Source organism: Oncorhynchus clarkii, chromosome 17 (genome assembly GCF_045791955.1).
Source record: "Oncorhynchus clarkii lewisi isolate Uvic-CL-2024 chromosome 17, UVic_Ocla_1.0, whole genome shotgun sequence".
NCBI lineage: Eukaryota > Metazoa > Chordata > Actinopteri > Salmoniformes > Salmonidae > Oncorhynchus > Oncorhynchus clarkii.
In genome coordinates, this window is record NC_092163.1 from 69,906,980 (window position 1) to 69,932,017 (window position 25,038).

Consider the following 25,038-nt stretch of genomic DNA (forward strand, 5'->3'; position numbering starts at 1 on the left):
TGTGAATCACCATTCATTTTATTATAGATTTCAGTCAAGGAATACAGAGCCAAAATATGAGGGACGTTACTCAAAATACAAGAAAATGTTGTCGCTAAATTAACACATACTAATAGCATACATTAACCTTGTAGCACACTTGTAAATGTGTGAGGCTTGATAAAATCATTGCTTTGTTCCGTCACATACTTATGTGGTGGCTCCCATGATATGAATAAGTGAATTAAGAATATATTTTTCAGCTTTACAGGTATTCATGGGAAAAGAGGAAAAAACAATGTGTCAAGTGTATCATCTGTAAATTACAAATATTTTCTACTGTCCCTAACTGGTCATGGCATATGGGAGAACAAACTCATACTGATCAGTCACAATTAAAGTGATTAAAAAAACTCTTACTGATCAGTCACAATTAAAGTGATTAAAAAAACTCATACTGATCAGTCACAATTAAAGTGATTCAAAAAACTCATACGGATCAGTCACAATTAAAGTGATTCAAAAAGTACGTTTTATATAGCAATACCAATATTGCTCAATTCATAGATTTACATAATAATTTGGCAACCCTTCAGCTCAGCTAAAAGATGCTTAAAAACATAGATACCACACCGTGTAACAGGCTTGACACTACCTTAAACTAATTACATACAACATGAGCTACTATTTGCAAAATCTTAATAAAGCCTTATTCGGACCATGAATCAACCAGACAGACGTTCTCACAGGTTTCTTTCGTCTTTTCATAAACGGGAGTATAAAGACAAAATATGCAGTTATTAGTTGCTTTGAGGATAATTTCTCACTAACATATCGACTAGGGTACAGTAGCAAACAGATTTAGAAATTGCCTCTCTAAGAGATGGAACCAAGGAGGCAGGACATTACAAACATGTACTGTAGGTGTCTAAGAACTGCACTAAAAGGTGTGATTCAGATTCAAACAGATACATTTATAGAATTGAGATTTCCATGAAATTAAAAGTAATTAATTGAAGAGAAAGTTTGAGACTGAGACATTTCCTAGACCTGCTCAAAATAATTAGTATTCCTCACACGCTTTGAACCATTTTCAAAAGGATGAGTATCCTTAAAACAATGCTTAATATAGACAGACCATCTCAAACAATCACAGATATAACAGACCGAGTGAGATGTTGCTGCACTAATGCTGCAAGAAGGAGGGTGGGGCGGAGTGTTATTGACAGGGTGTGTGTGATGGGGTTGTACTGGTGCTGCTCTGTCTAGCCATTCTGATCGTCCTGTGTTTGTAGGGGTGTTTGGAGGGGCACTGCGGCGTCCCCGTTACACCGTTGCAGGGGATCTGCCTCTGGCTCATCAGGAGTGATGATTGCGGGTAAATTGGTTGAGTCGGGGACCTGGAGGGTGACCGAGGCCTCTGTGCTGACAGGGGTGCCCTCAGGAGCATCAGCTGAGGGTACTGGAGTGTTGCTGGAGGTGACAGGGCATGTAGAGCCCCCAGGAACCGGGCTGGAGGCCCCTGAGTCCCTCTGTTCTGGAGCTCGAAGCCTCTTCATCATTGTTGTGACCCGTACAGCTTTCTGTGGAAGAGGAAGACCATAGAAAGATATTTTTAGAATGCTATCATCTAAGTAAAGAATCTGTGCAGTGAATGAATATAACTTCATATGCACAACATTCATACATTAAACATTCATACATTATGCAGTGCAGCCAAGTTACACAATGATTGTAAAAAGTACCAAAAAAAGGTTTGTTTGACAGAAAGGAAGAATACCTTCCACTTGGCTTTGGCAAAGTTCTTTTCAATTTGCCCACACACTCCATCCCTGATGTTCTTATTGGACGCTGCATTCCCAGAAATCCTGAAACAAGGGACAGGTAAACAGAAAACCAATCAAAACACATACACACACTGCGAACTTAAGAAGAAACAATTGTTATGTATTTTAATCTTGGATCGATCCATACCATTCATGGTTGATGGCCTCCTGTGCAGTCAGTCTTTGATCCTGCTCCACTTCCATCAGACTTGCCACCAGGCTTTTCGCTGTACAACAAATAAAAAAATGGAATAAAATTGTATTTGTCAAGTGCTGAAAACAACAAGTGTACACCTTACTGTGATATGCTTACTTACAAGACCTTAACTAGCAATGGAGTTAAGAAACATATTTACTAAATAAACTAAAGTAAAAAAAATAAAAGAGTAACAATAACGAGGCTATATACAGGGGGTACCGGTACCGAGTCACTGTGTGGGGGTACAGGTTAGTCGAGGTATTTGTACACATCTTCTCTTTCTCTCTTCTGGTGCAACAGAAGTAGACACTCCTAAAAACCTTCATTTTCCCATCTACTGGTTCCTAAATGTGCTACGTAGTACTGCATTTTGATTTGATCTCAAATTATAGTGTTTTATACCTGAGTCAGAGATATCATCCCAGTACGGTGAGTCAAACTCATAGTCTCCTGACAGAATCTTGAGGAAAAGATTCTTGTCGTGATTATCATAGTCGTCATCTTCCATTTCGTCATAGAAAGGGGGGTTTCCAGACAGGCTGGAGAAAGAAAACAAGACATAGATGATAGTCACCTGAGATGGATGATAACACGAGTACTGTATGGGCAAGACACTGTAAACTCTAGTGAACACTCACAGAATATACACAATGACCCCGATGGCCCAGCAGTCCACTGGCCTTCCATACCTCTGACGTCCCACCACCTCAGGAGCTGCAGTAAGACACACACAATCCAATATTCATGAATAGAACATTGGAATGCTCAGGAGGTAGCAACATAGTATATAGCTCTCAAGTTGTCCAAACACCATTACTGTCATGTCAAACCCATTTGCCCCCATACGTCTATGATCTGCCCCATTCCCTAACAACTTACCAAGGTACTCTGGGGTTCCACAGGGGTCCTTGATGAGTCCGTTCTCCAGCTTGGCCAGGTGGAAGTCACTGATTACTATTTTGGAGTGCTTCAGGCGATTGAAGTACACCAAGTTCTCCAGCTGTGTGAAACAAAACAAAGTGTATGTCTGAATAGATCTTTTTGGTATGTAGAAATATGACAAAATGACAAAAATATACATAATCGGCAGGTTGGACAATTACTCAGGGTGCCATATAATTCATGTTATTTTAATGCAGAGGGAAAAGTAGCTACCGTAATTTCCGGACTATAAGCCGCTACTTTTTTCCCACGCTTTGAACCTTGCGGTTTATACAATGACGCGGTTAATTTATGGATTTTTCCCGCTTTCACAAGATTCATGTCGCCAAAAAACTGAGCACCGTCACATAATGTGACGTAAATCGAGCGCGCTCAAACTTCCCATCATTCTAATTACGGTAGTCATTTTGTCACCCTCATCATGGCAAAGACACGGAGAAATGCATATGATGCAGCTTTCAAGTTGAAGGCGATCGATCTGGCTGTTGGAAAAGGAAATAGAGCTGCTGCACGGGAGCTTGGCCTTAATGAGTCGATAAGACGTTGGAAACAGCAGCGTGAGGAACTGACTCAGTGCAAAAAGACAACAAAAGTTTTCAGAGGGAAGAAAAGCAGATGGCCCAAAGTATTTGCAGCCACTCGACATCAGTGTAAATCGTGCATTTAAGGTGGCGCTCCGTGTTCAGTGGGAGGCTTGGATGACAAGTGGGGAGAAATTCTTCACTAAAACGGGCTTCATGCGAAGAGCAACTTATGGTCAAGTCTGCCAGTGGGTCCTGACAGCGTGGAGCATTGTCAAAAAATCCACTATCATCAACGGGTTTCGAAAGGCTGGACTGCTGCGTGTTGAAGAGGGCAGCATGAGCTCAGCGGGGAATTTGCCTCCGGATGAAAGTGACGAGAGTGACAAAGAAAACGATCCAACATCGGATGAAGCAATTCTGAGGCTATTCAACTCCGACACCGAAGGAGATGACTTCAGTGGTTTCAGTGCACAGGAGGAGGAAGATAGTGACCAATACATTTCTTGGTAGGCTACTGTTTACTGCTATTTTTTAAAAATGTGTGTTACAAGCCGTGTTTCGTTAAAGCCTATTTATTTTTGTTACAAGCCTTGTTTCGTTAAAGCATATTTATTTTTGTTACAAGCCGTGTTTCGTTTAAAAGCCTATTTATTTTTGTTACAAGCCGTGTTTCGTTTATAGGCTGTGTAAAGTTCATTTAGTTCAATGTCCCGGTAGGCACCTACGGCTTATAGACATGTGCGGCTTATTTATGTACAAAATACATATTTTTTAATAATTCAGTGCGTGCGGCTTATATTCAGGTGCGCTTAATAGTCCAGAAATGACGGTACATTTCATATTTCTAATGCTGTCACCCGATTGAGTGGCCTATGGTGTAATAACCTCTATGAAACACCAGATGGGAGCAGTGTGCTGTGTGTGTGCGCAGTATACCTTGAGGTTCCTGTGGACGATTCTCTGGGAGTGCAGATAGGCCACGGCTTCCAACACCTGTCTGACAACGTTGCTGGTGTCCCTCTCCGAGTAGTAGCCTTGGTCCAAGATCCAGTCAAAGACCTCTCTGCCTGTAGCTCTGCAGAGAAGAACATCCAGAGAAAACCACTCATGTGTCGTATTTCTAAATTGTACTCTAGGCCTCTCGCAACATTCAAGAAGTAAAAATCAACTCTCAGATGAGTTTACTAAAATGAGATTCTCCAGGAGAATATGGAAAATTGACATTTCACACAGGGGTTGAGAAAGAGAGTATGCATTGGCAAGTCTGCAGGACGTAGGTACACTCCCTAATGGTGTAATCATTGGAACGGAACCATGATGACTTCAAGAGAACAAATAAAAAGCCCTAACCAATGTCACTCAATAACCTCCAATAACACTCACAGCTCCAGGAAGAGGAAATATTCCTTCCTAGTTTCAAAGACATCAACCAGCTGGAGGATGTTATGATGTTTAACCCTGTGAAAGAGGGAGGGAGTCACAGATGGAAACAGAAAAACAAAGTCATATATTGAGCAATTTTAAACCAAGATTGACTAGGAATCATTAAGACATAACATTTGATCAAATTTATTAGTAGTTTAATGATTTAATAAACATTAGAAAATTGGACCATTTCCCATTCAAGTTCAATTCAGATGAAATGCCTACTAATGCATTGAATAAAATCAGTATAGTGCAAAAATGGACATTACTTGTAATATTGTATGAGTGACTTGATGATATTTTGATCTGTATGGAAAGTGGACCATTTCCAATTTCAGTGAAATTTGGATTAATTAATTCAACCTAGAGATCGGTCTCATTACAGCAGTAAACTAACGTGTGCTAATAATACATTTTATTTGGTCTTTCAAGGAATTTTGATTGGCATATTCTATTAAAAAATGGAAGTTAATGTCTAAATTAATTTAATCACCAAAGTATTTTAATTACATTTGAATATATATTTTTTTCAATTACAGATTGGGGTCTGTGACTCTTTCATTACAGGTCCTACTCCATGCTAATTTCAGACTAGACTGCTAAAGAGATATTGCGTTACTGTAACTAGAAAAGGTACATTTCCTTTGCTTGCTTCAGAGTTTATGGTAGTCAAAGAACTTTCCATTGTTAAAGGCTAATGGAGAATTCAAGCTGAACAGGAGTGGTGTTATGGGAACGTAATGGGGATGTTATGGGAACAGTATGTGTAACTTCAGTAATTAGTAACAGGTATTAAGTCATTTGTAGTTAACTACCTCTATGGTGTTTTTTCCATTTCAATTGCATGAATGTGAAATTTTAACAAAATGATTAATGCATTTTGTATTCTTTCCGTTCTGCTAGCAAACAGGGAATCTTTGGAGAATTTGTTTTGTTGACGACCTACGCAGAACATTTATTAAACTACCGACAGGACATTCAAAACTGTAATATCTTGTGCTTCACGGAGTCGTGGCTGAACGACGACATTATCAACATACAGCTGGCTGGTTATACGCTGTATCGGCAGAACAGAACAGCGGCACCTGGTAAGACAAGGGGCTGCGGAATATGTATTTTAGTAAATAACAGCTGGTGCACGATATCTAAGGAAATCTCAAGGTTTTGCTCGCCTGAGTTAGAGTATCTCATGATAAGCTGTAGACCACACTATCTACCTGGAGAGTTATCTGTATTTTTCATAGCTGTCTACATACCACCACAGACTGATGCAGGCACTATGACCGCACTGAATGAGCTCTATTCCGCCATAAGCAAACAGGAAACCGCTCACCCAGAGGCGGCGCTTCTAGTAGCCAGGGACTTCAATGCAGAGAAACTTAAATCCGTCTCACCAAATTTCTATCAGCATGTTAAATGTGCAATCAGAGGGGAAAAAACTCGACCACCTTTACTCCACACACAGAGAAACATACAAAGCTCTCCCTTGCCCTCCATTTGGCAAATCTGACCATAATTCTAACCTCCTGATTCCTGCTTACAAGCAAAAATGTAAGCAGGAAGCACCAGTAACACGATCAATAAAAAATGAAGCAGATGCTAAGATACAGGACTGTTTTGCTAGCACAGACTGGAATATGTTCTGGGATTCCTCCGACGGCATTGAGCCACCACATCAGTCATTGGCTTCATCAATAAGTGCCTTGATGACGTCATCCCCACAGTGACCGTACGTAATACCCAAACCAGAAGCCATGGATTACAGGCAACATCCACACTGAGCTAAAGGCTAGAGCTGCCGGTTTTCAAGGAGCAGCACTCTAACCCGGAAGCTTATATGAAGTCCCGCTTTACCCTTCGACGAACCATCAAACAGGCAAAGCGTCAATACAGGACTGAGATCAAATCGTACTACACCGGCTCTGACACTCATTGGATGTGGCAAGGCTTGCAAACCATTACAGACTACAAAGGGAAGCACAGCCGAGAGCTGCCCAGTGACACAAGCCTACCAGACGAGCTAAACTACTTCTATGCTCTCTTCAAGGGAAATAACACTGAAACACGCATAAGAGCATCAGCTGTTCCGGATGACTCTGTGATCACACTCTCCGCAGCCGATGTGAGTAAGACCTTTAAACAGGTCAACATTCACAAGGCCGCAGGGCCAGACGGATTACCAGGACGTGTACTGTGAGCATGCACTCACCAACTGGCAAGTGTCTTCACTGACATTTTCAACCTCTCCCTGTCCGAGTCTGTAATACCAACATGTTTTAAGCAGACCACAATAGTCCCTGTGCCCAAGAACACGAAGGTAACTTTCCTAAATGACTACCGACCCGTAGCACTCACGTCTATAGCAATGAAGTGCTTTGAAAGGCTGGCCATGGCTCACATCAACATCATTATCCCAGACACACTGGACCCACTCCAATTTGCATACCGCCCTAACAGATCCACAGATGATGCAATCTCTATTGCACTCCACACTGCCCTTTCTCAACTGGACAAAAGGAACACCTATATGAGAATGCTATTCATTGACTACAGCTCAGCGTTCAACAGCATAGTGCCCTCAAAGCTCATCACTAAGCTAAGGACTCTGGTACTAAACACCTCCCTCTGTAACTGGATCCTGGACTTCCTGACGGGCCGCCCCCAAGTGGGGGCGCCACGCTGATCCTCAATGCAGAGGCATCTCAGGGGTGCGTGCTCAGTCCCCTCCTGTACTCCCTGTTCACTCATGACTGCAAGGCCAGGCACGACTCCAACACAATCATTAAGTTTGCCAATGACACAACAGTGGTAGGCCTGATCACCGACAACGACAAGACATCCTATAGGGAGGAGGTCAGAGACCTGGTGCCAGGACAACAACCTCTCCCTCAATGTGATCAAGACATCTCCTTTGATTGTGGACTACAGGAAAAAGAAGACAGAGCACGCCCCCATTCTCATCGACAGGGCTGTAGTGGAGCAGGTTGAGAGCTTCAAGTTCCTTGGTGTCCACATCAACAACAAACTAACATGGTCCAAACACACCAAGACAGTCGTGAAGAGGGCACAATAAAACCTCAAGAGACTGAAAAGATTTGGCATGGGTCCTCAGGTCCTCAAAAGGTTCTACAGCTGCACCGTCGAGTAGATCCTGACTGATTGCATCATTCCCTGGTATGGAAACTGCTCGGCCCCCATCCGCAAGGCACTACAGAGGGTAGTGCATACGGCCCACTACATCACTGGGGCCAAGCTTCCTTCCATCCAGGACCTCTACATCAGGTGGTGTCAGAGGAAGGCCCTAAAAATTATCGAAGACTCCAGCTACCCTAGTCATAGACTGTTCTGTTGGTTACGTTGAGGGATAGGTTGCTATTCAGGCACCACACTGTTGTGTCGTCTATTGTTATTTTACTGCTGCTCTTTAATTACTTGTTACTTTTATTTCTTGTTCTTACTCATATTTTTTTTTAAACTGCTTTGTTGGTTAGGGGCTCATAAGTAAGCCTTTTACTGTAAGGTATTCGGCACATGTGACTAATACAATTTGATTTGATTGATTTGATTCCTGTGGCATTCCAGATGCCACGGGTAAAGCTCTGAAATAATGCATAAGCCAAACTGAATGTAACTTACATCTTCAAGATCAGGATCTCATTCTTGGCAGCTTTTCTCACTTTCCTCCCATCCTTTTTCAGAAACTTTTTACAGGTGAACATTTTGAGTGTGTTCTTGTCCTTTGCTCTGAAGATCTCACAGAACTCCTCCCTAGACAAGGACCACACACAAGAGCAAACAAAATAAACATTTCACTAAAAGCTATACTGAGTGGAAGAAGCATTCTTTTACTATTTAGTTAAAGTCTCAGACTACGGAATGTCAGTCATTGTGAAGGAATACTCACGATTTAACAATCTGTCCCAGGTCATATTTGTCAGTCACCTCTGAGGGATTGTTGTAATCCTTCTTCTCCCCGAGTGTCAAACAGCCAAATGGCATGGCAGCTCCTCAGCTACACAGGGAGATCACACCAACACCACCTGTTACCAAGACATAGCATATTGTTGCTATAATAGTACACATTGTACAACAGTAGATACCAAGTTCCACCTCAATACTAAACAACTTAAGAGCACCATGACCTAAGCCTATTGTATATTACCTTGCTGTTCTTATACAGTATACAGCATGTATACAGCATATGCAATGCTATGACAAAGAATGTAGCATATTATTACTAACAATTGCAGATTTTTGTTGTTTCTAAATCAATGCTTTCAATCCATGCACAAAATAGGCAGAGGAACATCATGCACTTATCGTTTTCAAAATGTGTTTATCGAATATGCCCGTCATATATGCCCGTCACTTTGGACTCAATATTATTCACAAGAACTCTCCTGCAAAAAGATTGAACTCTCCAGTAATCTGGAAGGCTGCTTTCTTTTCACTCAATAGTGAGTCAGACAGCCCTTTACCACCTTGGTCTGCTCTCTGTATCTCATAGAGACTACTCTGAAAGGATGTAGCAGTGGGGAAAGATGCATGGAATAAAAGACAAGCTGGCAAATGTCTCAATGTAATAGAGATTTTTATGAATTTAGGATAACTTCCTGTTTTCATTTAGCTATTAGGCAGAATGGCAATTTACAACCTTTTAAAAATTACTTTTGGAACTGAATTGGTGTTCATAAATGTCCCTGGTCCAATACGTACACACTATTCAGCTTTGGACAATTCATACCACCAGCATCAGCAGTAGATTTGGTTCTTTCTGAACAGAGCATACAGTTCCCTGAATACATAAATATGATCCTCTTTGGATGGGTTTCTGGTTGCTGAACAACCCTGTTGATTTGGCAGTAGAAAGCAGAGTGAAATAAAGTGGGAGGATGAGGAGGAGAGTGCATTTGACTGAGGTGCCATCTCATTGGAGTGTCATCAGTCATGTCCCTATTAAGAGAAGAAAAATTATGGCGCATCTCTGGTGGAAAATCAATGCGAGTTTCACTCCGTGGTAGAGGAAAATAACACATCCTTATGGAAGGATCACGAATACATGAGGAAACAATGGGAAAATGAATGATAAACAGGAAAGGCATTTGGCCTTTGTAAATGAACCATTATACCAAAGCTGCAGTAATAGCTACTGTAAAGGCACATGATTTCAAATCAGTTCTAATCTTGTTGTATTAGGAGCAAAAAAATAGTTAGGTACAAGCAGTGGTGTAAAGTACTTAAGTAAAATGTATTTAAAGTACTACTTAAGTAGTTTTTTGGGGTATCTGTACTTAATCATTTATATTTTTGCCAACTTTTACTTCACTAAATTCCTAAAGAAAATAATATACTGTTTACTCCATACATTTTCCCTGACACCCAGAAGTACATTATGACAGGAAAATGGTCCAATTCACACACTTATCAAGATAACATCCCTGGTTATCCCTACTGCCTCTGATCTGAAGGACTCACTAAACACAAATGCTTTGTGTGTAAATTATGTCTGGGTGTTGGAGTGTGCCCCTGGCTATCAGTCAATAAAATAAAAAGAAGAAAATTGTGCCGTCTGGTTTGCTTAATATAATAGATTTTTACTTTTGATACTTAAGCACATTTTAGCAATTCCATTTACTTTTGATTCTTAAGTATATTTAAAACCCAAATACTTTTAGACGTTTACTCAAGTACTATTCTACTGGGTGACTTTTACTTGAGTCATTTCCTATTAAGGTATCTTTACTTTTACTCAAGTATGACAATTTAGTACTTTTTCCACCACTGGGTACAAGTACAGTGTATGCAATAAAAGCATAGTCCGTTATTTCAGCAATTTCAACATTTATCATCCAAAAAAAGTAGCCATTGTATAGGAAGCAACCGAAATGCGAAGATCTAGGTGAGTAATTGAATTGATAAAAAATCTCATTGGGTATACACGACAGTACACTAATTTTCTTCTGACAACACTCAGACCGATCGATCATTCATGATCTATGAGGCATCTCCTATGCTCAGTGTGAACCTTCACTTACGGCTGGGAAGCAGGTAAAGGTCTAAACCGACAGACAGGCAGAGGAGTCTATTGATTACGGTTCAAATCAGAAATTTGAGGACATGTGTTTGTGACCTATTGTTAGCAGTAAATAATGTCTTGGAACACGCTGATATTTAATAGCACGGGTGCCAGTCTGTTTCTGTTCTCTTGCCAACTCTTTATGGGATTGTCATGGCTTGACAATGACAATGGAATAGGCAAAAGCACAACAAATCTGGGACCAGGCTAGAGACTTAATGGGCATTAGGTAAATGTTAACCTGGGTCTGAAGCTCTGAACCATGGGACCCGAAGGAATAACTCTCTCTAAATGGAAGACCCCTAAGCCATTTGAGATTTTCAAGCAACTCGAGAAAGTGCTGTATTAGAACATGGCTGAGTAAAAGCCTGCTTCTCCACTGAAAAGTGGGCCAAAACCGGGCTGCGAGTGATTATTTTGCCCCCCCCAAAGATTTTTGCAAAAAAGACCAAAATCACTATGAATTAAGCTTAAAATTATTTTAATTTAGGAAATCTGTTCCCAAGTATTCCCACAAATAAAAAGAGAGACATGCGATCGTATCTCAATCAGGGCTGTAGTGGAGGGTAAACACACGTAAACGCCATATACGTAACTTTCTATTTGTGAAATAGCGTTTACTCACCTTTTTATTTAGTTAGTTATCATTATTATTGCGTTCCCAATGTTGATTAAACCTCAGAATGCTAATATTCTTGATCTGAGTTCTAATCGCGCCTGCCTATCTGAACGAGTGGAATCATGATTCAGGTATGCTCCTTATGTTTGCATGCTCTCCCGGATTTGCCTTGTTAGCAGAGCATTCACTACTCTGTCCAATGGCAAACTTCGCCCACGACACAGGCCGAGACGGGAAACATACTACCTCATTCCACATCAACGCTGGCAAGTACAGACGTCGCAAACAGTGGGTTTGTGAGATGCTTGACATAAATAAATGTTTTAAACATCCCTCGACTCCTATTGTGTCAACAGACCCCCCCCCCCCCCCAAAAAAAACATACTCTTTGTGAACAACTGGTAAAAATAGTCGCTGATAGTTCAGTCAGGTGGCCAGCTAAATCGTTAGTTCAAGACAAGGGCTCTCGCTACATATAGCTAGCTAAGTGGCTAGAAGTTAGAAATTAACGTTAAACAAAGCTCAGGAGGAGCGGTTTACTGAAATTATCTTAACAAAAGATAGGTTACTATAAGTTCTCATAACAAAATAACTTTGCTTTACAGAGTACTGAGAAAGACAGTGGTGAGGCAGGTTGCAATGCAGGAGACAAAGGAGACGCAGAGAGAAGTAAGCAGAGAGATGTTAGTAGTATAGTGGTTCCCAAACTTCAGGTCAGGGATCAATGTGGGTTCCCCTGAGAGAATCTGTAATCTTATCAAAAGCATTTACAACTTGTTTCTCTTCAAATGGGTCTAGAATACAACATTTTTGAGTAAACTAAGGGCCTTTTACACTGTTAGAATTTACTTTTGTATAATTGTGTTGGGACAGCCTGTGGTACCTAAAATGTAGTGAATTATAAAGACAATTTAAACAAAGAAAATGTAATATTATTCTCATGTATATAAAAAATCTATTTTTAAAATAGCTTAACAGAGTGTAGTGATGAACCAGACAGTGGTGAGGCTGAGGCAGGCTGCAATGCAGGAGGAGACAGAGAGAGAGAAAGCAAGCAGACAGAGAGGCTGTTGAGTAAAGCAATTCCTTCACTAAAAAAAGATAATCTGTGCAATCAAACAATACAGTTCTAAAAATGTTAGATGTGTTGGTTTATATCGGTGGTCGTTCGTCCCCAATCGCCCACTGGAGTTGATAGTTTACCCACTTTTTTTACCACTACATCACCGGTCTCAATGTAATCAAGGTATGTTTTGGCTCAACTGTGGTCATTTGCAAATGATTATACTTACAGTATGATCAAGCCCCCCGACCATCCACTGAACAAAAAAATGTACGCAACGTGTAAAGTTTTGGTCCCATGTTTCATGAGTTGAAATAAAAGATAACAGAAATGTTCCATATGCACAAAAAGCGTATTTCTCTTAAATTTGTTTAAATTGTTGTTTGTGAGAAAATCTCCTTTGCCAAGATAGTCCATATACCTGAAAGGTGTGGCTTATCAAGAAGCTGATTAAACAGCATGAACATTACACAGGTGCCCCTTATGCTGGAGACAATAGAAGGTCACTTGAAAAATGTGCAGTTCTGTCACTCACCACAATACTAGAGATGTCAAGTTGAGGGAGCATGCAATTGGCATGCTGACTACAGGAATGTCCATCAGAGCTTTTGCTAGAGAATTTAATGTTAATTTCTCTACCATAAGCCACCAGAGTGGCCCTTAGTGGAGGTGGGGTTATGGAATGGGCAGGCATAAGCTAGGATCTGTACACAATTCCTGGAAGCTGAAAACATCCCAGTTCTTCCATGTCCTGCATACTCACCAGCATGTCACCCATTGAGTATGTTTGGGATGCTCTGGATCAACAGCGTGTTCCAGTTCCCGCCAATATTCAGCCACTTCAAAAAGCTATTGAAGAGGAGTGGGACAACACTTCACAGCCTGATCAACTCTATGCGAAGGAGATGTGTCGCGCTGCATGAGGTAAATGGTGGTCACACCAGATACTGACTGGTTTTCTGATCCACCCCCTACCTTTTTTTTAAGGTATCTATAACCAACAGAAGCATATCTGTATTCCCAGTCATGTGAAATCCATAGCTTAGGGCCTAATAAATTTATTTCAATTGACCGATTTCCTTTTAAGAAGTGTAAGTTGTTGCATATTGCGTTTATATTTTTGTTCAGTGTCGTTGCCTACCCCTGGACTAGACCACGTAAAGAACACTCCATTGTCTAGAGGAGCCCATCTCCCAGAATAGCACTCTGGGCCAGGAGAAGAGACTGAAGTATCATTTCAGAGCCAGAATGATTGCATCCAGAATTGTTTTTCTTTCTAATAAACTCACAAAAAGCCAGAGCCATTAGCTATCTACAGTCTACACTCTGGCAGAAAAGTCTGTTTTTTTTGGCTGTTCATTACAAGAGCTTTCAAAGCAGTAATTAAATTCCATGTACCCATAGTGCTTCAACTCTAGCAGCAGCCCTGTCCGCGTTGGTTCGGAGCGGAGCAGGCAATATCTCCATCTGACTGGTAGACTGATAGTAATCAGCCAGGAGAGGGAAATAACAAACCCTTTGCAGCAAGAGAGAAGAGCGCATAGTTCTGTTTCAGGTCGTGAATCAATCATCTGCACGGGAAGGAGAGAATGAGTTCCTGGAATGAAGACAGAGGAAAGGAGAAGAGGAGGATGAGTGTAGTGTGGGCCACAGTGGGACTCATTACTATATAACTACAGGATCAGGGCTCCAGAGATACATACTGCCTGACTCGTTGACTGAAAAGCACAGTGAAGCTGATAAACTGTAAATCAGCCTCACCTCATGCAATTCTACTACTGCAACTGGTAAAAATACATGGGCCATTTGTTCTGTGTTGTCATATCTCCTGCAACTATACTAATATAATTTCTGTTTGATACTGTATATCTATTTTCCATTCATAAAGAGAGTGGTACTAGTCCATTGTGTATGCTGATCCGGACCCACTCCACAAGAGAGACAAACCCATTCCACGACAGAAGTCATCTACACTGATTCTACAGTACCTCTAGTAAATGTAGCCTACTGTAAATGTATCCTACTGTAAAATTGACAACAAAAGAGTTTAGAATTAGAAAACAACGGGGATGATGACATATGATTGTCATGTCCATCTAGATTTTAGCTGTACATTTGATAGTCAGCTCTGTAATGGACAACACTATAGATCTTTAAGTGGGTCAAGTCTGTCAAAACCTTAGTCCATTGGTTTTGGATGACCTTATATTCGACATCACTCCCCAAATGTTTGTCTTAAAGGCATTAGCTTCATGAACTTCTTATTTTGTGGCTATCCTTTGGCAGCAACACCTGCAGCGGTATGTTTGTGCCTGTAATCCTCTGTCAGCTTGCAGCTTATTGCATTTCTATTCCATAGTCTAGGTGGTTGTATAACAGAGATAATATAAGAGTGGTGCCAGCAGGTTTGCCAGCACATTTTCATAAGCCGCTTGTGTGTGAGTACACACATTTTTGTTTTTACCCTTTACCCCTTCCATACATACACTAAAATAAGCCTCTGAAAATGTGTTTCTGGTTGCTCTGTAGTTTCCCTCGTCCTGCAAAGAGCCTAGTTAAATAAAAGGTTAAATAAAAATCTTTAAAAACATTTGTTTAGGTGGCTCATTGCAGAAGCCTCGGTAGCCCAGCATCCTTGATCAACCAACCCTAAACTATTCGGTTTCACCAAAACAAAGTTTCCCGTCCACAGAGACATATTCAATATCTCTAGGAACAATCCCATTTTCCGCCTGTGGGCTGCCATTGTAGTCCATTCTAGACCACGCCGTCACTTGAGAGTAATCGCTCACGTGATCACCCACTTCTACAGGTGGAAAATGAGAGACCCTGTGTAAAAACATATTTTAAAACGCTTATTTGATTGGGAAGGAACAGATTAAATCCGACAAATCGTAAGCGGTTGTTCCAAGAGATATTGTATATTAATGAGAAATGCTATTTTGGTGAAACCGAATAGTTTAGGTTTGGTTGATCAAGGATGCCAGGCTAAGGAAGCTTCCACAACGAGCAAACTGTAAACAATGGCAGTATGATGAGGCCAGTACAACACCTGCTGTTCTTCCATAATGAGTTTTGAACTCCTAGCGAATTACCACTAAACCCCACTTTTACAGCATCAGCACCTCCTCGTCACGGGGAAAAATGCATGGCCAGGAAACAGGTAAACCAGGAGGGCTGGGCTGTTTGTGGGGAGGGCCTAGATAACTGGGAACATTAGGGAGTTGGAGCTGATAGGGCAGGCCACAGGTATCCTTTACACTTATCCCTAGCTCCCCTCCCAGTGGGGGAGTATCTGTGTATTATCTAATGAATATTTCAGTACTGCGTCCTCAGCACTATATCGTACACAATAGGAAAAATGTTAGATGGAAGATATTTCATCTTCACAATACATTATCTGGAGCCCCTCCTGCAGTCTCCTTTAAATCCAGGTAAAATAAGGCAGGTGTAAGAGTATAGCCAAATACATACATGCTAACATAATGTGTAATAATATACAATACTTGTGTTATTCATAATGTTTAGTCTGTGCATGTGTGTGTGTGTGTGTGTGTGTGTGCATATATACTAACTACAGTATGCACCTCCTTTATCTTGCACCTGAAAGCTGCAGAGCTCAGCATCACTAACTGGTGATTTGTGAGTGGTTTGAAGTCCAAAGTACAGTGTGCCAATCTTCTCCTGCTGAGCCCCCTTCCCTAGCATGGATCCTGGGGGAATGGTCCCTACAACTGCTGCCTGCCTGGCTGTCTGTATTACAGCATCTACTATTTTCTCACACACGCACATAACTGCTTCGTAATGACATGCTGCCTTGTGACACTTAGTTCTTACGGTTTCGCTATGCGCCTCTTGTTCTAATAGTGAAGTGTCGGCTCAGGGGTCACTTTTGAAATTGGTTTTATGTCTGGTAACCCCCTTGTTCACTTTTTATTATATATTTTTGTTTTCCTAGCAAAGCAACAATTAAAATCAGTTTCAGCAAACAAAATGATTGCGAGACGCAGCATGAATCAGTGGGTATGATATAGCTAACAGAGATAATGCTTAGCATAATGCAAAAACATTCATAATACTTTGCTGTATTGCCTGAGCCTCTGTGCTAACTCAATCCTGAATACGCAAAAAGTCTTGTCACAACACCACTGAGACAAACAAGTTAGACATTGTTCTTTGTCAAAGACTCTGCCTTACAGCAATATCAACAGTCTGGAACAATGTCTATTTAGGACTATAATTCAGGATGCAACAACCACAAAACTACAGCATAAACAAATGCTAAATATACACTGAGTATACAAAAAGTATTCAAAACTTTAAGCTTTTTCCATGACAAACTGATCAGGTGAATCTAGGTGAAAGCTATAATCCCTTATTGATGTCATTTGTTAACAGGTTAAAGAAGGATTTTTGAGAAAATTGAGATAAGGATTGTGAATGTGTGCCATTAAGAGGGTGAATGGGTAAGACAAAAGATTTAAGTGCCTTTGAACTGGGTATGGTAGTAGGTGCCAGGTGCACCAACCAGTTTGGGTCAAGAACTGCAGCGCTGCTGGGTTTTTCAAGCTCAACAGTTTCCAGTGTGTATCAAGAATGGTCCACCACCCAAAAGAACATCCCCAGCCAAGTTGACACAATTGTGGGAAGCATTGGAGTCAACGGGTGTGAAATAGGACAAATAAGCACCCAGCACATTACGATCATTGTTAAAGATCAATGGATGACCAGAAAGAGGAAACAAATCATTAGCACTGGAATAAATGCTCACCTAAAATTAAACAAGGTCAATTTCTATGTTTCTTCTTGTTTGTATTTTAATCATTGGAAGGGAATGAAACGTCATTCATTACATATTGTAGCATAATGCCACAAGGCCAATGCTCCCAACATCCAAAACCATTTCCTATCTCTCCCCATTTAGTGTATTACCATCCTGTTTGTATGGTCATTGTCGGGAATTAATTCACTTTAGAAACTGTGGTCCATTCAGGTCTTTCATTGCTTGAATGGGTCACGTAAACAATAAAAAAAACTTTATGTTAGGAGACAAAGCATTCAAATTAATTGAAAATGGATGGACATTGGCACAATAGTAAAGATTAGGTCTAGGATAATAAGATTGTCAGTCTGTTGACTGTGACAGACAAGGAAAACTGTCCGTGCATATTCTGTTTAAAGGAGACACACAATGTCCCTTTTATGAAATTTATGGAAGCAAAAGTAGACTGTGCTCTCACCTAACTTGTTGAAGATAATAAAAAGCCACTTATTACCCCTCAGTAGAAAACATCCAGCTTTTTCAATGGAATCAATCATTTCAATATGATAAAATATTCCTCTCCTTTTCAGGATGGGGAAGCCCTTCACTGTTGCTGATTCAGAAGGCTGGTCTTCTTTTGCTATTGAAATAATTTCAAATTGAGCGAAGGCAGATTTGAAATCCTAAGGCAAACCCTTGGCCACCAATTGGCATTGGCCAGAGGGAAATATGGGCAGTCCCATGATAACATAAATACCTATGAGGATGCTTAAGAGAACTAACCAAGTAACATGGAAAACAGTCAGAAAAAAACATCAATAGATAATATTAATAGAAATAATAAAACGGCACAATCTTATAAATGCATGCTCATATTTGAAAGTCCTAGCAAGGCTATAAGCATGTCAGCCCAGCCTGCTCAGTTCATTGGATTCAATTGTTTGAAAAAAAAAATAATAATTAAGAAAACAACCTAAATATAACGCAAGACAAGTCCTTTTTTTAATGTCCATTACATGCAAGACATACTTCACGTAGTCCTCTTTATATCCTGTTATAATCCAACAAAGAAAGGAAGAAAAAAGGAACAGAGTCTAACGCCCGCTAATGATTGCAAGTAAAAATTTGTCTTAGGCATCACAGTCTATCCTGCTGTATTCCTGTTGTATCGTGACATGGAATTTGTTCTGAACCGACTTGCCTAGTTAAATAAAGGCTACACAGAAACACACACTGACCAAAAAGGTATTTTGTTGGCGTTTACATATGTCCCCATTACCAGTAAAACATAATCAAAACCTATTTCTTTCACTTGCTGTTTCGTTGTTCATTTGTTCAGTCGTTTCATTCTCAACCAGGATTTCATCATGCATGTCAAGCAGTGAAGTTTCAGCTGTCTGTTTGTGGCCTCTCTTCCTCGGTGCGCACTGTCACTGTGTCCATTTCCATTGCTTGTTCACAGCCTCAAGTACTTTTGTAAGTTTTAACCCCACCGTCTGTGTCGGCAGTTTTGTTGAGCAGGCGTTTCAATGCCATGACAGAGGGAATCACGTCTGTTGCAGATGCAGTTGATTAGCTTATTTCTCAAGTAATTTGTTCAAATGCTCATGGGGCTGACATCGCTGGTCCAAATGTCAGTCGTGAAGCTAATAGCAGTGACGCCCATAGCAACTAGCTCATAGATGTGCATTTCAACAACACTGTGTACAACAATTGAAAAATAGCGCCTACTTGGTAGTGTGTACCTGGGCTCGAGGTGCTCAATCAGTCGGTGAAAGCCAACTTCATCCACGACAGAGAACGGTTGATTGTCAAGGGCAATGAATTCCATTATCTTGGCGTTAATGGATTTCGCCTTTGAGTTGTCTTGCTGAAAACGTCTTACTCCTTCAAATGAGTGCTCTACTTGAACTTGTTTAGTTGTTGGAAGTGTGAGTTTAGTATTTTTCTGGTTTTGTTCTCTTGTAGTGTTTTTTTCGTGGCGTCATTATGTCATCTACTTACGTTATATAGGTATGCACGTCAGCTTTGACATCGGTTTTGCATATCGGCGCTAAACTAGACAGACATCGGGCCGATGCCAATGTTGCCATTTTTAGCTAATATCATCCGATTCTGATATGCTCACTGATATATCGTGCATCCCTAGTTGTTTCCATAGCTAATTTCATACACTGAACAAAAACATAAAACACAACATGTAAAGTGTTGGTCCCATGTTTCATGAGCTGAAATAAAAGATATCAGAAATGTTCCATGTGCACAAAAGCGTGTTTACATCCCTGTTATAGTGAGCATTTATTTATATTTTTCCAAGTTAATCCATCGACCTGACAGGTGTGGCATATCAAGAAGCTGATTAAACAGCATGATCATTACACAGGTTCACCTTGTGCTGGGGACTATAAAAGGCCACTCTAAAATGTGCAGTTGTGTTGCACCACACAATGCCACAGATGTCTCAGGTTGAAGGAGCCTGCAACTGGAACACTGAATACAGGAATGTCCACTAGAGCTGTTACTCTACCATAAGCCGTCTCCAACATCATTTTAGATAATTTGGCAGTACATCCAACTGCCCTCCCGTACCCACGCCAGGACCTCCACATCCGGGTTCTTCACCTGCGGGATCGTTTGAAACCAGCCATCCGGACAGCTGATGAACCTGTGGGTTTGCACAATTGAAGAATTTCTGCACAAACAGCCAAACTGTCTCAGGGAAGCTCATCTGCGTGCTCTTTGTCCTCACCAGGGTCTAGACCGGACTGCATTTTGGCATCATAACAGACTTCAGCGGGCAAATTACTCACCTTCAATGGCCACTGGCATGCTGGAAAAGTGCGCTCTTCACAAATGAATTCTGGTTTCAACTGTCCCGGGCAGATGGCAGACAGAGTGTATGGCGTCAGGTGGGCGAGCTGTTTGCGGACGTCAACGTTGCGAAGAGAGTGCCCCATGGTGGTGGTGGGGTTATGGTATGGGCAGGGATACCGTGACGTCAATGCACAGAGATACCGTGATGAGATCCTGAGGCTGATTGTCGTGCTATTCATCCACAGCCATCACCTCATGTTTCAGCATCATAATGCACGGCCCCATGTCACAAGGATCTGTACACAATTCCTGGAAGCTGAAAATGTCCCAGTTCTTCAATGGCCTGCATACTCACCAGACATGTCACTTATTTAGTATGTTTGGGATCAATGTATATGACAGCGTGTCCCAGTTCCCGCCAATATCCAGCAACTTTGCACAGCCATTGAAGAGGAGTGGGACAACATTCCACATGCCACAATCAACAGCCTGACCAACTCGATGCAAAGGAGATGTGTTGCACTGCATGAGGAAAATGGTGGTTACACCAGATACTGACTGGTTTTCTGATCCACACCCCTACCTTTTTTTAAGGTCTCTGTGACCAACAGATGCATATCTGTATTCCCAGTCTTGTATCTAATCCATAGATTAGGGCCTAATGAATTTATTTCAAATGACTGATTTCCTTATACATTTTTTAACTTGTTGCGTTTATATATTTTTTCAGTGTAATATACAGCCTCATAATACTACTGTAAGTACCATACAATAACCAGGTAGCTTAACGGTTAAGAGCACTGGGCCAGTAACTGAAAGGTCACTGGTTTGAATCCCCGAGCCAACTAGGTGAAAAATGTGTCGATGTGCCTCTGAGCAAGGCACTTAACCCAAATTACTCATTTAAGTTGCTCTGCATAAGATCGTCTGCTAAATGACTCAAATGTAAATTCTTCTCCCAGGTCTGACGCAGGTCAGTGCTTGGCCACCAGCCACAGACATGCCCCTGATCCCTGGCATGAGCTTGGAACTTTCAAAGGTTAATTCTTGTGAAGCACTGTTGACAGGGAACAGATGGTCATGCACAACACCAAGCTAGGAAACAGACGTTGCCTTTCAGAACGCTATGACCATTGCATGTATTTCACCCCCCACTTGGTGGACTTTGATTAAATCAACCTCAATGCACACTAGATTTAGTATAAAACAAAAACATAGATTGGTACCATCAGCACCTAGGACAACAGAAAACCAAACACGTTTGATCATTACACAACAGCAAGGAAATCCTAAAACGGCATGAAATCACTGGTGAGAAGAGAACAGCGAGAGATCTCTGCATCAAGCAGGTGTGTGAAGCTCCTCTTTACCTGTTTGATCTGCTGTTGACAGGATGGAAGCTTCTGACTTATTGTTTTAAGTCAGAGATCTTTATTCCCTCTTCTTCACGCTTTACCGTCTGATCTGACCATTCTGTTCAGATGTTGTTTGTTGCCGTGGTTACCAAGTCCTACATAAGCGTCAGGGGTACAGTGAGGAGGGGGAGATAGACGCATTGCCCGTCCACACTGTGTTGTACAGGAACAGAGCTAAATTTAGTGGTTGGCTAGTCTCGTCATGCACGCCTCACTGGGTTTGGATGCAGTACAAAAACATTTTTGGTCTCGCATCAAAAGATCAAAATAGGAGGTCCTTCATGGAATGATTTTAGTGCCTTCAAATATATTTAATAGTGAGTACTCATCAGCTATAACCCAATTTAAAATGTATTTTTATCTACAACCACATGAAGTATGACGTGAACAATGTTTTTCTTGTTCACTGTTATTTCTATGAATGTAAACACTTTACTGTAAAACCAGGACACTAATTAGCTATTGTGGTTTAACCTTATCAGACCAGGTTCCATGGAAGGTAAACTGATAGTTGTCTGTAGTCTTTCACAGCTCTCTGCAGTTATCCAATGGCAATCAATGACTAGTTGAAGATTTACATACAGTGCATTCAGAAAGTATTCAGACACCTTCCCTTTCTCCAATTTTTTAAAAGTTACAGCTTAATTCTTACATTTACAAAATTGTTTTTTCCCCCTCAACCTAGTGAAAACAGGTTGTCAGAATTCTTTGCAAATGTATAAAAAAAAGTTTTTACATAAGTATTCAGACACTTTGATATGAGACTGGAGACTCGAAATGGAGCTCAGGTGCACCCTGCTTCCATTGATCGTCCTTCAGATGTTTCTACAACTTGATTGAAGTCCACCTGTGGTAAATTCAACCGGTCTATATAAAAGGTCCAACAGTTGACAGCGCATGTCAGAGCAAAAACATGTCGACTGAATTATCCGTAAACCTCCGAGACAGGATTGTGTCGAAGCACAGATCTGTAGCATTTCTGTAGCAAAAAAATGTCTGTAGCATTGAAGGTACCCAAGAAGACAGTGGCCTCCATCATTCTTAAATGGAAGAAGTTTAGAACAACAAAGACTTCTTAGAGCTGGCTGCCCAGCCAAACGGAGCAATCGGGGGAGAAGGGCCTTGGTCAGGGAGGTGACCAAGAACCTGATGGTCACGCTGACAGAGCTCCAGAATTCCTCTGTGCAGATGGGAGAATCTTCCAGCGGGACAATGATCTCTAATGCACTCCACCAATCAGGCCTTTATGGTAGTTTCAGACGGAAGCCACTGCTCAGTAAAAGGGACATGACAGCCCGCTTGGAGTTTGACAAAAGGCACCTAAAGACTCTCAGACCACGAGAAACAAGATTCTCTGGTCTGATGAAACCAAGATTGAACTCTTTGCCTGAATGCCAAACGTCACATCTGGAGGAAACCTGGCACCATTCCTAAGGTGAAGCATGGTGGTGGCACCATCATGCTGTGGGGATGTTATTCAGTGGCAGGGACTGGTAGACTAGACAAGATCGAGGGAAAGATGAACAGAGCAAAGTACAAAGAGATCCTTGATGAAAACCTGCTCCAGAGCGTTCAGGACCTCAGACTGAGGGCGAAAGTTCACCTTCAACAGGACAACGACCCTAAACACACAGCCAAGCCAACAAAGCAGTGTCTTTGGGACAAGTCTCAATGTCCTTGAGTGGCCCAGCCAGAACCCAGACTTGAACCCACTCTAACTTCTCTGGAGAGACCTGAAAATAGCTGTGCAGAGAGGGTATGCAGAAAAGAATGTAAGAAACTCCCTAAATACAGGTGCCAAGCTTGTAGCATCATACACAAGAAGCTGTAATCGCTGCCAAAGGCACATCAACAAAGTACTGAGTAAAGGGTCTGAATACTTATGCAAAATGTGATATTTCAATTTAATATTTTTAATAAATATGCTTTGTCATTATGGAGTATTGTGTGTAGATTGAGGGAAAAAAATTAATCAATTTTAGAATAAGGCTGTAACGTTAACAACAGTTAAGAACAAATTCTTATTTTCAATGACGGCCTAGGAACAGTGGGTTAACTGCCTGTTCAGGGGCAGAACGACAGATTTGTACCTTGTTAGCTTGCAACCTTCCGGTTACTACTCCAACGCTCTAACCACTAGGCTACCCTGCCGCCCCAATAGTGATCATACTGTTTAATCAGCTTCTTGATATGTCACACCTATCAGGCGGAGGGGTTATGTTGGCAAAGGATAAATGGTCACTAACAGGGATGTAAACAAATTTGTGCACCAAATTTGATAAAAATACACTTTTTGTGAGTATGTAAATTCTCTGGGATATTTTATTTCAGCTCATGAAACAATAGAACCAACACTATATATGTTGTGTTTATATTTTTGTTCAGTATAGATTCACTCATCTTGACTCAGATCTCTGCAACACTTTCAGTAGGGTGTGAGGATTTACTTAGACATCAGTATTTTCTCTCATTTTATTGCCGGTAAAAAGGGCTTTAAGTTTGTGTTCTTTGATTGGCTAAGGACCTCTTTCCTCAAAATTGTATTGCAGTGCTCTCCGGTCTCTCCCCTGTGTGAATAGAACTTCTATAAGATATTATTTCTACTCCAATTGCCTTACGCTGATCCCTTGTTTTCCGGATTTTCCCTCAAGTAAAGTACAGACATTTGAATATGTTAGCTTAATTATATTTTAAGTAAATATCACACACACACACACACACACACACGACTTAATCCAATGTAACAAATCTCATTTAACTTAATATTAAAATGTGAATAGCTGTTGCCATGTTGCACAGTCAAGGGCCTTCAACCCTCATACATAACCAGGCTGGTGTTTGGCTACACATGCTTTAATAATAGGCTACATTATGATTTCCACGCCATTAATTGTCACCCATGGGAATATTGATCAAACTGACCTTGGCAGTGGTGTCATTGGGGAGATGTGATTTCCCTTACAGCCATTTAGCAAAGGGAATAAGTGATTGCTTCTCTCCATATTCTCTGATTGAGTCTGTACAGAGGCACTGCCAGTAATACTGTATACCCTGGTTTGGTAAAGGAACGGTATGAAGGTATGAAAATCTGAATACTGCTCAACCTTAGTTGAAAATATAGCCGACATATGTCAAGAGAGCGAGAACAGCTGATGCGGGAGTCGATCCGTGGACCGTGCGAAGTCTAGTTCCTAAAGACCTGTGCCAAAAAAGCTAAATACATATACACTGCTTTTAATAGGATAGTTGTGGGGGTGGGGTTTCAAAATTATTACATAGAACGGTAATTCACACCTATGTTTGCTAGAGACTACTACTTGAGATTTTGGTAGTTCTAAAATATAGCCTTTACATTCGATGTTAATTAAGAAAAAACAACAGCCTCTCTCCCTTC

At 41.0% G+C, this 25,038-nt stretch overlaps 1 protein-coding gene across 1 annotated transcript; it reads right to left on the reverse strand.

Moving 5' to 3' along the window:
- Positions 1-11,630, reverse strand: LOC139371345 (caM kinase-like vesicle-associated protein). The gene is made up of 11 exons (XM_071111691.1): positions 11,597-11,630; positions 8,800-8,935; positions 8,532-8,663; positions 4,854-4,928; positions 4,407-4,545; positions 2,884-3,004; positions 2,643-2,718; positions 2,407-2,543; positions 1,954-2,032; positions 1,760-1,847; positions 1-1,562 (listed from the first exon to the last, which is right to left on the reverse strand). The coding sequence occupies exons 2-11, from the start codon at positions 8,892-8,894 to the stop codon at positions 1,245-1,247; spliced, it is 1,260 nt and encodes a 419-aa protein (XP_070967792.1). The 5' UTR covers positions 8,895-8,935; positions 11,597-11,630; the 3' UTR covers positions 1-1,244.
- Positions 11,631-25,038: the final 13,408 nt, after the last annotated feature.